Source organism: Crinia signifera, chromosome 19 (assembly GCF_055691185.1).
Source record: "Crinia signifera chromosome 19, ASM5569118v1, whole genome shotgun sequence".
NCBI lineage: Eukaryota > Metazoa > Chordata > Amphibia > Anura > Myobatrachidae > Crinia > Crinia signifera.
In genome coordinates, this window is record NC_139226.1 from 137,079,007 (window position 1) to 137,091,920 (window position 12,914).

General features: G+C 52.5%; 1 protein-coding gene across 8 annotated transcripts in view; it reads left to right on the forward strand.

The window, feature by feature from the left end:
* Positions 1-12,914, forward strand: part of DRAXIN (dorsal inhibitory axon guidance protein) — a 68,322-nt gene that overhangs the window by 46,060 nt on the left and 9,348 nt on the right. For all 8 annotated transcript variants that reach the window (XM_083163451.1, XM_083163454.1, XM_083163448.1 and 5 more), the window contains 2 exons: positions 9,731-9,839; positions 11,891-11,965. In XM_083163451.1, coding sequence (XP_083019577.1) covers positions 9,731-9,839; positions 11,891-11,965 — 184 coding nt within the window. The remainder of the gene's footprint in view (positions 1-9,730; positions 9,840-11,890; positions 11,966-12,914) is intronic.

Sequence of the window (12,914 nt, forward strand, 5' to 3'; positions counted from 1 at the left end):
TATATAGCGCAGCAGGTTCCGTTACAGCGTCTTATATAGCGCAGCAGGTTCCGTTACAGCGTCTTATATAGCGCAGCAGATTCCGTTACAGCGTCTTATATAGCGCAGCAGGTTCCGTTACAGTGTCTTATATAGCGCAGCAGATTCCGTTACAGTGTTTTTTTATATAGCGCAGCAAATTCCGTTACAGTGTCTTATATAGTGCAGCAGATTCCGTTACAGCGTCTTATATAACGCAGCAGGTTCCGTTACAGTGTCTTTTATAGTGCAGCAGATTCCGTTACAGTGTCTTATATAGTGCAGCAGGTTCTGTTGCAGTGTCTTATATAGTGCAGCAGGTTCCGTTACAGTGTCTTATATAGTGCAGCAGATTCCGCTACAGCGTCTTATATAGCACAGCAGATTCCGTTACAGTGTTTTATATAGCAGCAGGTTCCGTTACAGCGTCTTATATAGCAGCAGATTCCGTTACAGTGTCTTATATAGCGCAGCAGATTCCGTTACAGCGTCTTATATAGCGCAGCAGGTTCCGTTACAGTGTCTTATATAGCGGAGCAGATTCCGTTACAGCGTCTTATATAGCGCAGCAGGTTCTGTTACAGTGTCTTATGCAGCGCAGCAGATTCCATTACAGTGTCTTATATAGCGCAGCAGGTTCCGTTACAGCGTCTTATATAGCGCAGCAGGTTCCGTTACAGTGTCTTATATAGCGCAGCAGATTCCGTTACAGCGTCTTATACAGCGCAGCAGATTCCGTTACAGTGTATTATATAGCGCAGCAGATTCCGTTACAGCGTCTTATATAGAGCAGCAGATTCCGTTACAGTGTCTTATATAGTGCAGCAGGTTCCGTTACAGCGTCTTATATAGCGCAGCAGGTTCCGTTACAGCGTCTTATATAGCGCAGCAGGTTCCGTTACAGTGTCTTATATAGCGCAGCAGATTCCGTTACAGTGTCTTATATAGCGCAGCAGGTTCCGTTACAGCGTCTTATATAGCGCAGCAGGTTCCGTTACAGCGTCTTATATAGCGCAGCAGGTTCCGTTACAGCGTCTTATATAGCGCAGCAGATTCCGTTACAGCGTCTTATATAGCGCAGCAGGTTCCGTTACAGTGTCTTATATAGCGCAGCAGATTCCGTTACAGTGTCTTATATAGCGCAGCAAATTCCGTTACAGTGTCTTATATAGTGCAGCAGATTCCGTTACAGCGTCTTATATAACACAGCAGGTTCCGTTACAGTGTCTTTTATAGTGCAGCAGATTCCGTTACAGCGTCTTATATAGCGCAGCAGGTTCCGTTGCAGTGTCTTATATAGTGCAGCAGGTTCCGTTGCAGTGTCTTATATAGTGCAGCAGGTTCCGTTACAGTGTCTTATATAGTGCAGCAGGTTCCGCTACAGCGTCTTATATAGCGCAGCAGATTCCGTTACAGTGTTTTATATAGCAGCAGGTTCCGTTACAGCGTCTTATATAGCAGCAGATTCCGTTACAGCGTCTTATATAGCGCAGCAGATTCCGTTACAGCGTCTTATATAGCGCAGCAGGTTCCGTTACAGTGTCTTATATAGCGGAGCAGATTCCGTTACAGTGTCTTATATAGCGCAGCAGATTCCGTTACAGCGTCTTATATAGCGCAGCAGGTTCCGTTACAGTGTCTTATACAGCGCAGCAGATTCCGTTACAGTGTCTTATACAGCGCAGCAGATTCCGTTACAGTGTCTTATATAGCGCAGCAGATTCCGTTACAGTGTCTTATACAGCGCAGCAGATTACGTTACAGTGTCTTATACAGCGCAGCAGATTCCGTTACAGTGTCTTATATAGCGCAGCAGATTCCGTTACAGCGTCTTATATAGCGCAGCAGGTTCCGTTACAGCGTCTTATATAGCGCAGCAGGTTCCGTTACAGCGTCTTATATAGCGCAGCAGATTCCGTTACAGCGTCTTATATAGCGCAGCAGGTTCCGTTACAGTGTCTTATATAGCGCAGCAGATTCCGTTACAGTGTCTTATATAGCGCAGCAAATTCCGTTACAGTGTCTTATATAGTGCAGCAGATTCCGTTACAGCGTCTTATATAACGCAGCAGGTTCCGTTACAGTGTCTTTTATAGTGCAGCAGATTCCGTTACAGTGTCTTATATAGTGCAGCAGGTTCTGTTGCAGTGTCTTATATAGTGCAGCAGGTTCCGTTACAGTGTCTTATATAGTGCAGCAGATTCCGCTACAGCGTCTTATATAGCACAGCAGATTCCGTTACAGTGTTTTATATAGCAGCAGGTTCCGTTACAGCGTCTTATATAGCAGCAGATTCCGTTACAGTGTCTTATATAGCGCAGCAGATTCCGTTACAGCGTCTTATATAGCGCAGCAGGTTCCGTTACAGTGTCTTATATAGCGGAGCAGATTCCGTTACAGCGTCTTATATAGCGCAGCAGGTTCTGTTACAGTGTCTTATACAGCGCAGCAGATTCCATTACAGTGTCTTATATAGCGCAGCAGATTCCGTTACAGTGTCTTATATAGCGCAGCAGATTCCGTTACAGTGTCTTATACAGCGCAGCAGATTACGTTACAGTGTCTTATACAGCGCAGCAGATTCCGTTACAGTGTCTTATATAGCGCAGCAGATTCCGTTACAGTGTCTTATATAGCGCAGCAGATTCCGTTACAGTGTCTTATATAGTGCAGCAGATTCCGTTACAGCGTCTTATATAACGCAGCAGGTTCCGTTACAGTGTTACAGTGTCTTATATAGTGCAGCAGGTTCCGTTACAGTGTCTTATACAGCGCAGCAGGTTCCGTTACAGTGTCTTATATAGCGCAGCAGATTTCGTTACAGTGTCTTATATAGCGCAGCAGATTCCGTTACAGTGTCTTATATAGCGCAGCAGGTTCTGTTACAGTGTCTTATATAGCGCAGCAGATTCCGTTACAGTGTTTTATATAGCAGCAGGTTCCGTTACAGCGTCTTATATAGTGCAGCAGGTTCCGTTACAGTGTCTTAATCAGCGCAGCAGGTTCCGTTACAGTGTCTTATATAGCGCAGAAGATTCCGTTACAGTGTCTTATATAGTGCAGCAGGTTCCGTTACAGTGTCTTTTATAGCGCAGCAGATTCCGTTACAGTGTCTTATATAGCGCAGCAGATTCCGTTACAGCGTCTTATATAGCGCAGCAGATTCCGTTACAGTGTCATGTATAGCGCAGCAGATTCCATTACAGAGTCTTATATAGCTCCGCAGATTCCGTTTCAGTGTCTTATATAGCGCAGCAGGTTCCTTTACAGTGTCTTATATAGCGCAGCAGGTTCCATTACAGTGTCTTATATAGCGCAGCAGGTTCCGTTACAGTGTCTTATATAGCGCAGCAGGTTCCGTTACAGTGTCTTATATAGCGCAGCAGGTTCCGTTACAGCGTCTTATATAGCGCAGCAGATTCCGTTACAGCGTCTTATATAGCGCAGCAGATTCCGTTACAGTGTCTTATATAGCGCAGCAGATTCCGCTGCAGTGTCTTATATAGCGCAGCAGATTCCGTTACAGTGTCTTATATAGCGCAGCAGATTCCGTTGCGCATTACAATTGTCGACAATGATAAAACAAACTGGGTAACAACAAACAGACGTGGAGGCAGGAGGGCCCTGCTGTAAGCTTACAGTCTATAGCATGGGTCCTCAAACTGCGGCCCTCCAGATGTTGTGAAACTACATATCCCAGCATGCCTTGCCACAGTTTTTCTCTAAGGGAATGTTAAATCTGTGGCAAGGCATGCTGGGATTTGTAGTTTCACAACATCTGGAGGGCCGCAGTTTGAGGACCCATGGTCTATAGGGTCACTTATTATGAAGTAGTGGAACAATGGGGGTATGAGTGCTGCTGACGGGTACTTGTGTTCTCCCAGAGCAGGGCTGGTGTAATGGGAACACATTACAGGGGAAATACTATTGGTTCTTATTTCCTTTATAGCATCAGACAACACAGGTCTGGGGGAGAACTGACAGATTACTTACACAATTATTATATCATGCAGGACTGTTCTACAACATTAACATTTATTTGGATAACTTCTGCAGCAATTTCACAATTCTCCTGTAATACGTGGGAATCACGCGAAGCAGGGGTTCTGTAAGACATGGGGCTCACCTGAGGCGGGGGTTCTGTAATACATGGGGCTCACCTGAGGTGGGGGTTCTGTAAGACATGGGGCTCACCTGAGGCAGGGGTTCTGTGATACATGGGGCTCACCTGAGGCGGGGGTTCTGTAATACATGGGGCTCACCTGAGGTGGGGGTTCTGTAAGACATGGGGCTCACCTGAGGCAGGGGTTCTGTAAGACATGGGGCTCACCTGAGGCGGGGGTTCTGTAATACATGGGGCTCACCTGAGGTGGGGGTTCTGTAAGACATGGGGCTCACCTGAGGCAGGGGTTCTGTGATACATGGGGCTCACCTGAGGCGGGGGTTCTGTAATACATGGGGCTCACCTGAGGTGGGGGTTCTGTAAGACATGGGGCTCACCTGAGGCAGGGGTTCTGTGATACATGGGGCTCACCTGAGGCGGGGGTTCTGTAATACATGGGGCTCACCTGAGGTGGGGGTTCTGTAAGACATGGGGCTCACCTGAGGCAGGGGTTCTGTAAGACATGGGGCTCACCTGAGGCGGGGGTTCTGTAATACATGGGGCTCACCTGAGGTGGGGGTTCTGTAAGACATGGGGCTCACCTGAGGCAGGGGTTCTGTGATACATGGGGCTCACCTGAGGCGGGGGTTCTGTAATACATGGGGCTCACCTGAGGTGGGGGTTCTGTAAGACATGGGGCTCACCTGAGGCAGGGGTTCTGTGATACATGGGGCTCACCTGAGGCGGGGGTTCTGTAATACATGGGGCTCACCTGAGGCGGGGGTTCTGTAATACATGGGGCTCACGCGAGGCAGGGGTTCTGTAATACATGGGGCTCACGCGAGGCAGGGGTTCTGTAATACATGGGATTCACGTGAGGCGGGGGTTCTGTAATACATGGGGCTCACGTGAGGCGGGGGTTCTGTAATACATGAGGCTCACGTGAGGCGGTGGTTCTGTAATACATGGGGCTCACGTGAGGCGGTGGTTCTGTAATACATGGGGCTCACGTGAGGCAGGGGTTCTGTAATACATGGGGTTCACGCGAGGCGGGGGTTCTGTAATACATGGGGCTCACGCGAGGCGGGGGTTCTGTAATACATGGGGCTCACGCGAGGCGGGGGTTCTGTAATACATGGGGCTCACGCGAGGCGGGGGTTCTGTAATACATGGGGCTCACGCGAGGCGGGGGTTCTGTAGTACATGGGGCTCACGCGAGGCGGGGGTTCTGTAATACATGGGGCTCACGCGAGGTGGGGGTTCTGTAATACATGGGGCTCACGCGAGGTGGGGGTTCTGTAATACATGGGGCTCACGCGAGGCGGGGGTTCTGTAATACATGGGGCTCACGCGAGGCGGGGGTTCTGTAATACATGGGGCTCACGTGAAGCGAGGGTTCTGTAATACATGGGGCTCACGCGAGGCAGGGGTTCTGTAATACATGGGGCTCACGCGAGGCGGGGGTTCTGTAATACATGGGGCTCACGCGAGGCGGGGGTTCTGTAGTACATGGGGCTCACGCGAGGCGGGGGTTCTGTAATACATGGGGCTCACGCGAGGTGGGGGTTCTGTAATACATGGGGCTCACGCGAGGTGGGGGTTCTGTAATACATGGGGCTCACGCGAGGTGGGGGTTCTGTAATACATGGGGCTCACGCGAGGCGGGGGTTCTGTAATACATGGGGCTCACGCGAGGCGGGGGTTCTGTAATACATGGGGCTCACGTGAAGCGAGGGTTCTGTAATACATGGGGCTCACGCGAGGCAGGGGTTCTGTAATACATGGGGCTCACGCGAGGCGGGGGTTCTGTAATACATGGGGCTCACGCGAGGCGGGGGTTCTGTAATACATGGGGCTCACGCGAGGCGGGGGTTCTGTAATACATGGGGCTCACGCGAGGCGGGGGTTCTGTAATACATGGGGCTCACGCGAGGCGGGGGTTCTGTAATACATGGGGCTCACGTGAGGCGGTGGTTCTGTAATACATGGGGCTCACGCGAGGTGGGGGTTCTGTAATACATGGGGCTCACGCGAGGCGGGGGTTCTGTAATACATGGGGCTCACGTGAGGTGGGGGTTCTGTAATACATGGGGCTCACGCGAGGTGGGGGTTCTGTAATACATGGGGCTCACGTGAGGCGGGGGTTCTGTAATACATGAGGCTCACGTGAGGCGGTGGTTCTGTAATACATGGGGCTCACGTGAGGCGGTGGTTCTGTAATACATGGGGCTCACGTGAGGCAGGGGTTCTGTAATACATGGGGTTCACGCGAGGCGGGGGTTCTGTAATACATGGGGCTCACGCGAGGCGGGGGTTCTGTAATACATGGGGCTCACGCGAGGCGGGGGTTCTGTAATACATGGGGCTCACGCGAGGCGGGGGTTCTGTAATACATGGGGCTCACGCGAGGCGGGGGTTCTGTAGTACATGGGGCTCACGCGAGGCGGGGGTTCTGTAATACATGGGGCTCACGCGAGGTGGGGGTTCTGTAATACATGGGGCTCACGCGAGGTGGGGGTTCTGTAATACATGGGGCTCACGCGAGGCGGGGGTTCTGTAATACATGGGGCTCACGCGAGGCGGGGGTTCTGTAATACATGGGGCTCACGCGAAGCGAGGGTTCTGTAATACATGGGGCTCACGCGAGGCAGGGGTTCTGTAATACATGGGGCTCACGCGAGGCGGGGGTTCTGTAATACATGGGGCTCACGCGAGGCGGGGGTTCTGTAGTACATGGGGCTCACGCGAGGCGGGGGTTCTGTAATACATGGGGCTCACGCGAGGTGGGGGTTCTGTAATACATGGGGCTCACGCGAGGTGGGGGTTCTGTAATACATGGGGCTCACGCGAGGTGGGGGTTCTGTAATACATGGGGCTCACGCGAGGCGGGGGTTCTGTAATACATGGGGCTCACGCGAGGCGGGGGTTCTGTAATACATGGGGCTCACGTGAAGCGAGGGTTCTGTAATACATGGGGCTCACGCGAGGCAGGGGTTCTGTAATACATGGGGCTCACGCGAGGCGGGGGTTCTGTAATACATGGGGCTCACGCGAGGCGGGGGTTCTGTAATACATGGGGCTCACGCGAGGCGGGGGTTCTGTAATACATGGGGCTCACGCGAGGCGGGGGTTCTGTAATACATGGGGCTCACGCGAGGCGGGGGTTCTGTAATACATGGGGCTCACGTGAAGCGAGGGTTCTGTAATACATGGGGCTCACGCGAGGCAGGGGTTCTGTAATACATGGGGCTCACGCGAGGCGGGGGTTCTGTAATACATGGGGCTCACGCAAGGCGGGGGTTCTGTAATACATGGGGCTCACGCGAGGCAAGGGTTCTGTAATACATGGGGCTCACGCGAGGCAGGGGTTCTGTAGTACATGGGGCTCATGCGAGGCAGGGGTTCTGTAATACATGGGGGTTCTGTAATACATGGTGCTCACGCGAGGCGGGGGCTCTATAATACATGGGGCTCACGCGAGGTGGGGGTTCTGTAATACATGGGGCTCACGCGAGGCGGGGGTTCTGTAATACATGGTGCTCACGCGAGGCGGGGGCTCTATAATACATGGGGCTCACGCGAGGTGGGGGTTCTGTAATACATGGGGCTCACGCGAGGCGGGGGTTCTGTAATACATGGGGCTCACGCGAGGCGGGGGTTCTGTAATACATGGGGCTCACGTGAAGCGAGGGTTCTGTAATACATGGGGCTCACGCGAGGCGGGGGTTCTGTAATACATGGGGCTCACGCGAGGCGGGGGTTCTGTAATACATGGGGCTCACGCGAGGCGGGGGTTCTGTAATACATGGGGCTCACGCGAGGCGGGGGTTCTGTAATACATGGGGCTCACGTGAAGCGAGGGTTCTGTAATACATGGGGCTCACGCGAGGCAGGGGTTCTGTAATACATGGGGCTCACGCGAGGCGGGGGTTCTGTAATACATGGGGCTCACGCGAGGCGGGGGTTCTGTAATACATGGGGCTCACGCGAGGCGGGGGTTCTGTAATACATGGGGCTCACGCGAGGCGGGGGTTCTGTAATACATGGGGCTCACGCGAGGCGGGGGTTCTGTAATACATGGGGCTCACGCGAGGCGGGGGTTCTGTAATACATGGGGCTCACGCGAGGCGGGGGTTCTGTAATACATGGGGCTCACATGAGGCAGGGTTTCTGTAATACATGGGGCTCACGCGAGGCGGGGGTTCTGTAATACATGGGGCTCACGCGAGGCGGGGGTTCTGTAATACATGGGGCTCACGCGAGGCGGGGGTTCTGTAATACATGGGGCTCACGCGAGGCGGGGGTTCTGTAATACATGGGGCTCACGTGAAGCGAGGGTTCTGTAATACATGGGGCTCACGCGAGGCAGGGGTTCTGTAATACATGGGGCTCACGCGAGGCGGGGGTTCTGTAATACATGGGGCTCACGCGAGGCGGGGGTTCTGTAATACATGGGGCTCACGCGAGGCGGGGGTTCTGTAATACATGGGGCTCACGCGAGGTGGGGGTTCTGTAATACATGGGGCTCACGCGAGGCGGGGGTTCTGTAATACATGGGGCTCACGCGAGGCGGGGGTTCTGTAATACATGGGGCTCACGCGAGGCGGGGGTTCTGTAATACATGGGGCTCACGCGAGGCGGGGGTTCTGTAATACATGGGGCTCACGTGAAGCGAGGGTTCTGTAATACATGGGGCTCACGCGAGGCGGGGGTTCTGTAATACATGGGGCTCACGTGAGGTGGGGGTTCTGTAATACATGGGGCTCACGCGAGGCGGGGGTTCTGTAATACATGGGGCTCACGCGAGGCGGGGGTTCTGTAATACATGGGGCTCACGCGAGGCGGGGGTTCTGTAATACATGGGGCTCACGCGAGGCGGGGGTTCTGTAATACATGGGGCTCACGCGAGGCAAGGGTTCTGTAATACATGGGGCTCACGCGAGGCAAGGGTTCTGTAATACATGGGGCTCACGCGAGGCGGGGGTTCTGTAATACATGGTGCTCACGCGAGGCGGGGGTTCTGTAATACATGGGGCTCACGCGAGGCGGGGGTTCTGTAATACATGGGGCTCACGCGAGGCGGGGGTTCTGTAATACATGGGGCTCACGCGAGGCGGGGGTTCTGTAATACATGGGGCTCACGCGAGGCGGGGGTTCTGTAATACATGGGGCTCACGCGAGGCGGGGGTTCTGTAATACATGGGGCTCACGCGAGGCGGGGGTTCTGTAATACATGGGGCTCACGCAAGGCGGGGGTTCTGTAATACATGGTGCTCACGCGAGGCAGGGGTTCTGTAATACATGGGGCTCACGCGAGGCAGGGGTTCTGTAATACATGGGGCTCACGCAAGGCGGGGGTTCTGTAATACATGGGGCTCACGCGAGGCAGGGGCTCTATAATACATGGGGAACTAGGACCAGCTTAATGAGCCCAGCGCTAATTATGCTCGGTGGGGGACCCCATACGTTTTTTTATCACACAAATCAGCACACCCCCATTACTATAAAACCGCTCATTTACGTTACTAAAAATCCACCAGAAATCACAAGCGCATTCTGACTTTGCCTGAACTATGGCCCCTATTACATCCTGCCCATTGTGTTCCGCAGCCTCATGGAAGGAAAGGCGCTGATGTGATGCCGACACTGGACATGACCCTGTTTGACTGGACAGATTATGAAGACATGAAGCCGGACACGTGGCCCTCACCAAAGAAAGGTAATAACGTGGCACAAAGATGGAAGGAGTCATTCTACACTTGTCATATATAGTACATTCCTAGTGGGCCAGAGACCGCACCCCCGACATGAGAGTAATGTGGAGGATGCAGACCAGGTGTGTAATCCGCAGCACCTGTCATCTCCTGATATAAGGGTTTCCAGAGCAGAGTGCAAATGTTCTTGATGGGGGATTAGCTGCCCAAGCGATAGGCCGGGGTGTGCAGGCTATGGTAGGAACCACTGGAGCTCTCTGATGTGTACTGTGCTGTGACCTCTATGCTGCGGGTATGCTGTGTCCTGCAGTTCAAAATAAACATCAAAGTCTTTTTCTGAGTCCCCGTGTAAGTGATCCATATAATGTAACAAGGAATCACATACACCGGTTACAGTCTGATTCTCAGCATTCCAGGATAACAGATTGGCAGTTCTGACAATAAGGGTACTTCCAGTGAACCCCGAACGTAATCCCTGCAACACCCCCCCCCCCCCCTGCAAGCCTATTGCCCAGGCACTAACTGCCACTGGGAACCATGTCCTTCTGCCCTGAACGCACATGTAACCACATTAGTCCTCATGTGGAAGTATGCTGTCCCTGCACCGTATACCCCAGGAAGCGGCACTCAGGGATTGTGTCACACACAGACCACAGTGGTCAGCATTTATTTACCGGAAAAACAACTGTAATTCTATCAGTCTCTGTTCTGCTGCCTGCTATAACTGTAAACATCGAAAGTCATGCCCCCCCCCTCCCATAAGACATTGATAACAACACACTATGACCTGCGCTGTTATGAGGTCTACACACATAGCGATGAGACTCACAGTCCGGTCACTATGACCTGCTACTGTTAGACTGGTGCTGTTACTGTTATGTAGTGGTGCTGGAGGGGTGGCTGACAGTCCGGTCACTGTGACCTGCTACTGTTAGACTGGTGCTGATAGTGTTATGTAGTGGTGTTGGAGGGGAGGGGTGACTGACAGTCCTGTCAATATGACCTGCTACTGTTAGACTGGTGCTGTTAGTAGTAGTAGTAGTACGTTTATTTATAAGGCACCGCAAAGTGTCCGCAGCGCCGTACATAGCAAACAAAAAACAAATGACAAGGTAACGTACAGGGTGTGTTGAAAAATACAGTATAAATAGGGGTATAGCTGGTAGAACTAAAATCAGCATCAGTTCAGAAGTAGGTGTGGAAATTGTCGAGGAGACTGAAGATGAAGTAGAGGAAGGGAAGAACAGGACAGGAGGACAGGTGAGGTAAAGAGGTAGTGTGAGTACGTGAGGAAGGAGGGCCCTGCTCATAAGAGTTAACATACTAAAAATAGGTGGGTGGACGAATGAAAAACAACAGGATAAGTAGGAACGGAGGGGAACGGAGGCAGGATAGGAGGATCAAAAGAGGTTAGGAGGAGGGATAGGCTAGTCGAAAAAAGTGGGTTTTGAGGGAGCGCTTGAAGGAGGTAAGGGAATCAGAAAGCCTGATGGGTGGCGGGAGGTTGTTCCAGTGCAGGGGGGCAGCGCGAGAGAAGTCTTGGACACGGGAGTGGGAGGAGGTGATTAGGTGAGAGGTCAGGCGGCGGTCAGCGATGGAGCGAAGAGGACAGAAGGGAGTGTGGATAGAGATCAGTGAAGAGAGGTAAGGAGCGGTGGAGGAGGAGAGAGCCTTGTAGGTGGTGGTGAGGAGTTTAAAGAGAACTCGAAAAGGAATGGGGAGCCAGTGAAGAGATAGACAGAGGGGGGAGGCGGAGGTAGAGCGGCGGGAGAGGAAGATGAGCCTAGCAGCAGCGTTAAGAATGGTTTGGAGAGGTGCGAGGCGGGTGAGAGGTAGCCCAGAGAGAAGGGTTAGTGTTAGTGTTATGTAGTGGTGTTGGAGGGGAGGGGTGACTGACAGTCCTGTCAATATGACCTGCTAGTGTTAGACGTAGTGATGTTGGAGGGGAGGGGTGACGGACAGTCCTGCCACTATGACCTGCTACTGTTAGACGTAGTGATGTTGGAGGGGAGGGGTGTTATAATTCACATTACATGATGGCTGTAATGTCTGACAGGCAAACTACGAGAAAGGATGAATGCTACCTCATTGTCTGAGGAACCGTGTGACCATCACCTGGACTGTCTTCCAGGTAAGAGAGCTGTGTAACATGTTACATAAAGTTTATATGACCAATAGAATATTCTTCTACGTTCACTGGAGTATATGTGCAGTCATCCATAATTGGACCCAATGGAATCCTGTTCAAAGCTGTGACGATGGCCGGCTAATTCAGGGAGAAAAGGAGCAATCCGGGATGCTAAGAAATCGTACATAGTAATATAGTAGCTGATTGGTATAAGCAGAGCCAGATTAAGCCTTTGGGGGGCCCGGGGCACTTTAGAAAGGGGGGCCCCTCCTATATATGTATATAAATAAAATACCACATGAAAAGCCTGTGTTTGTCCCTCTGTACCTTACTCTGTAGGAGCCCTGACAGACTCAGCACTGCCTCTGATTAAAAACCCTCCCATGACGAGGCCGCTGCTGCTGCTGCTATCCTTCCTGATAAGCATATGATGAGCTCCACCAAGCAGAGCTCAGCACAAGCCACTCAGCCTCTGACCACTTGTACAAAGTTTTATGGGACTTACTCAACTCCCAGTAATGCATTGCACACTTGTGCAGTCAGTGTGCCTTGACTCCTGATGCTCAGCACCATTAATCATTGTCAAATTGGCAGAGGTGCAGCTGCAGCACTACCCCACTCCCATGCACAAAACCATTAGCTTAAGAAAAAAAAAGCCAGGGCTGTGGGGAATGAGTAGGCGTCCCTGGCTGGGCTGTGGGGAATGAGGAGGCATCCCGGGCTGGGCTGTGGGCAATGAGGAGGCGTCCCAGGCTGGGTTGAGGGGAATGAGGAGGCGTCGCTGGGCTGTGGGGAATGAGGAGGCGTCCCAGGGCTGGGCTGTGGGGAATGAGGAGGCGTCCAGGGCTGGGCCGTGGGGAATGAAGAGGCGTCCTGGGCTGGGCTGTGGGGAATGAGGAGGCGTCCTGGGCTGGGCTGTGGGGAATGAGGAGGCGTCCCGGGCTGGGCTGTG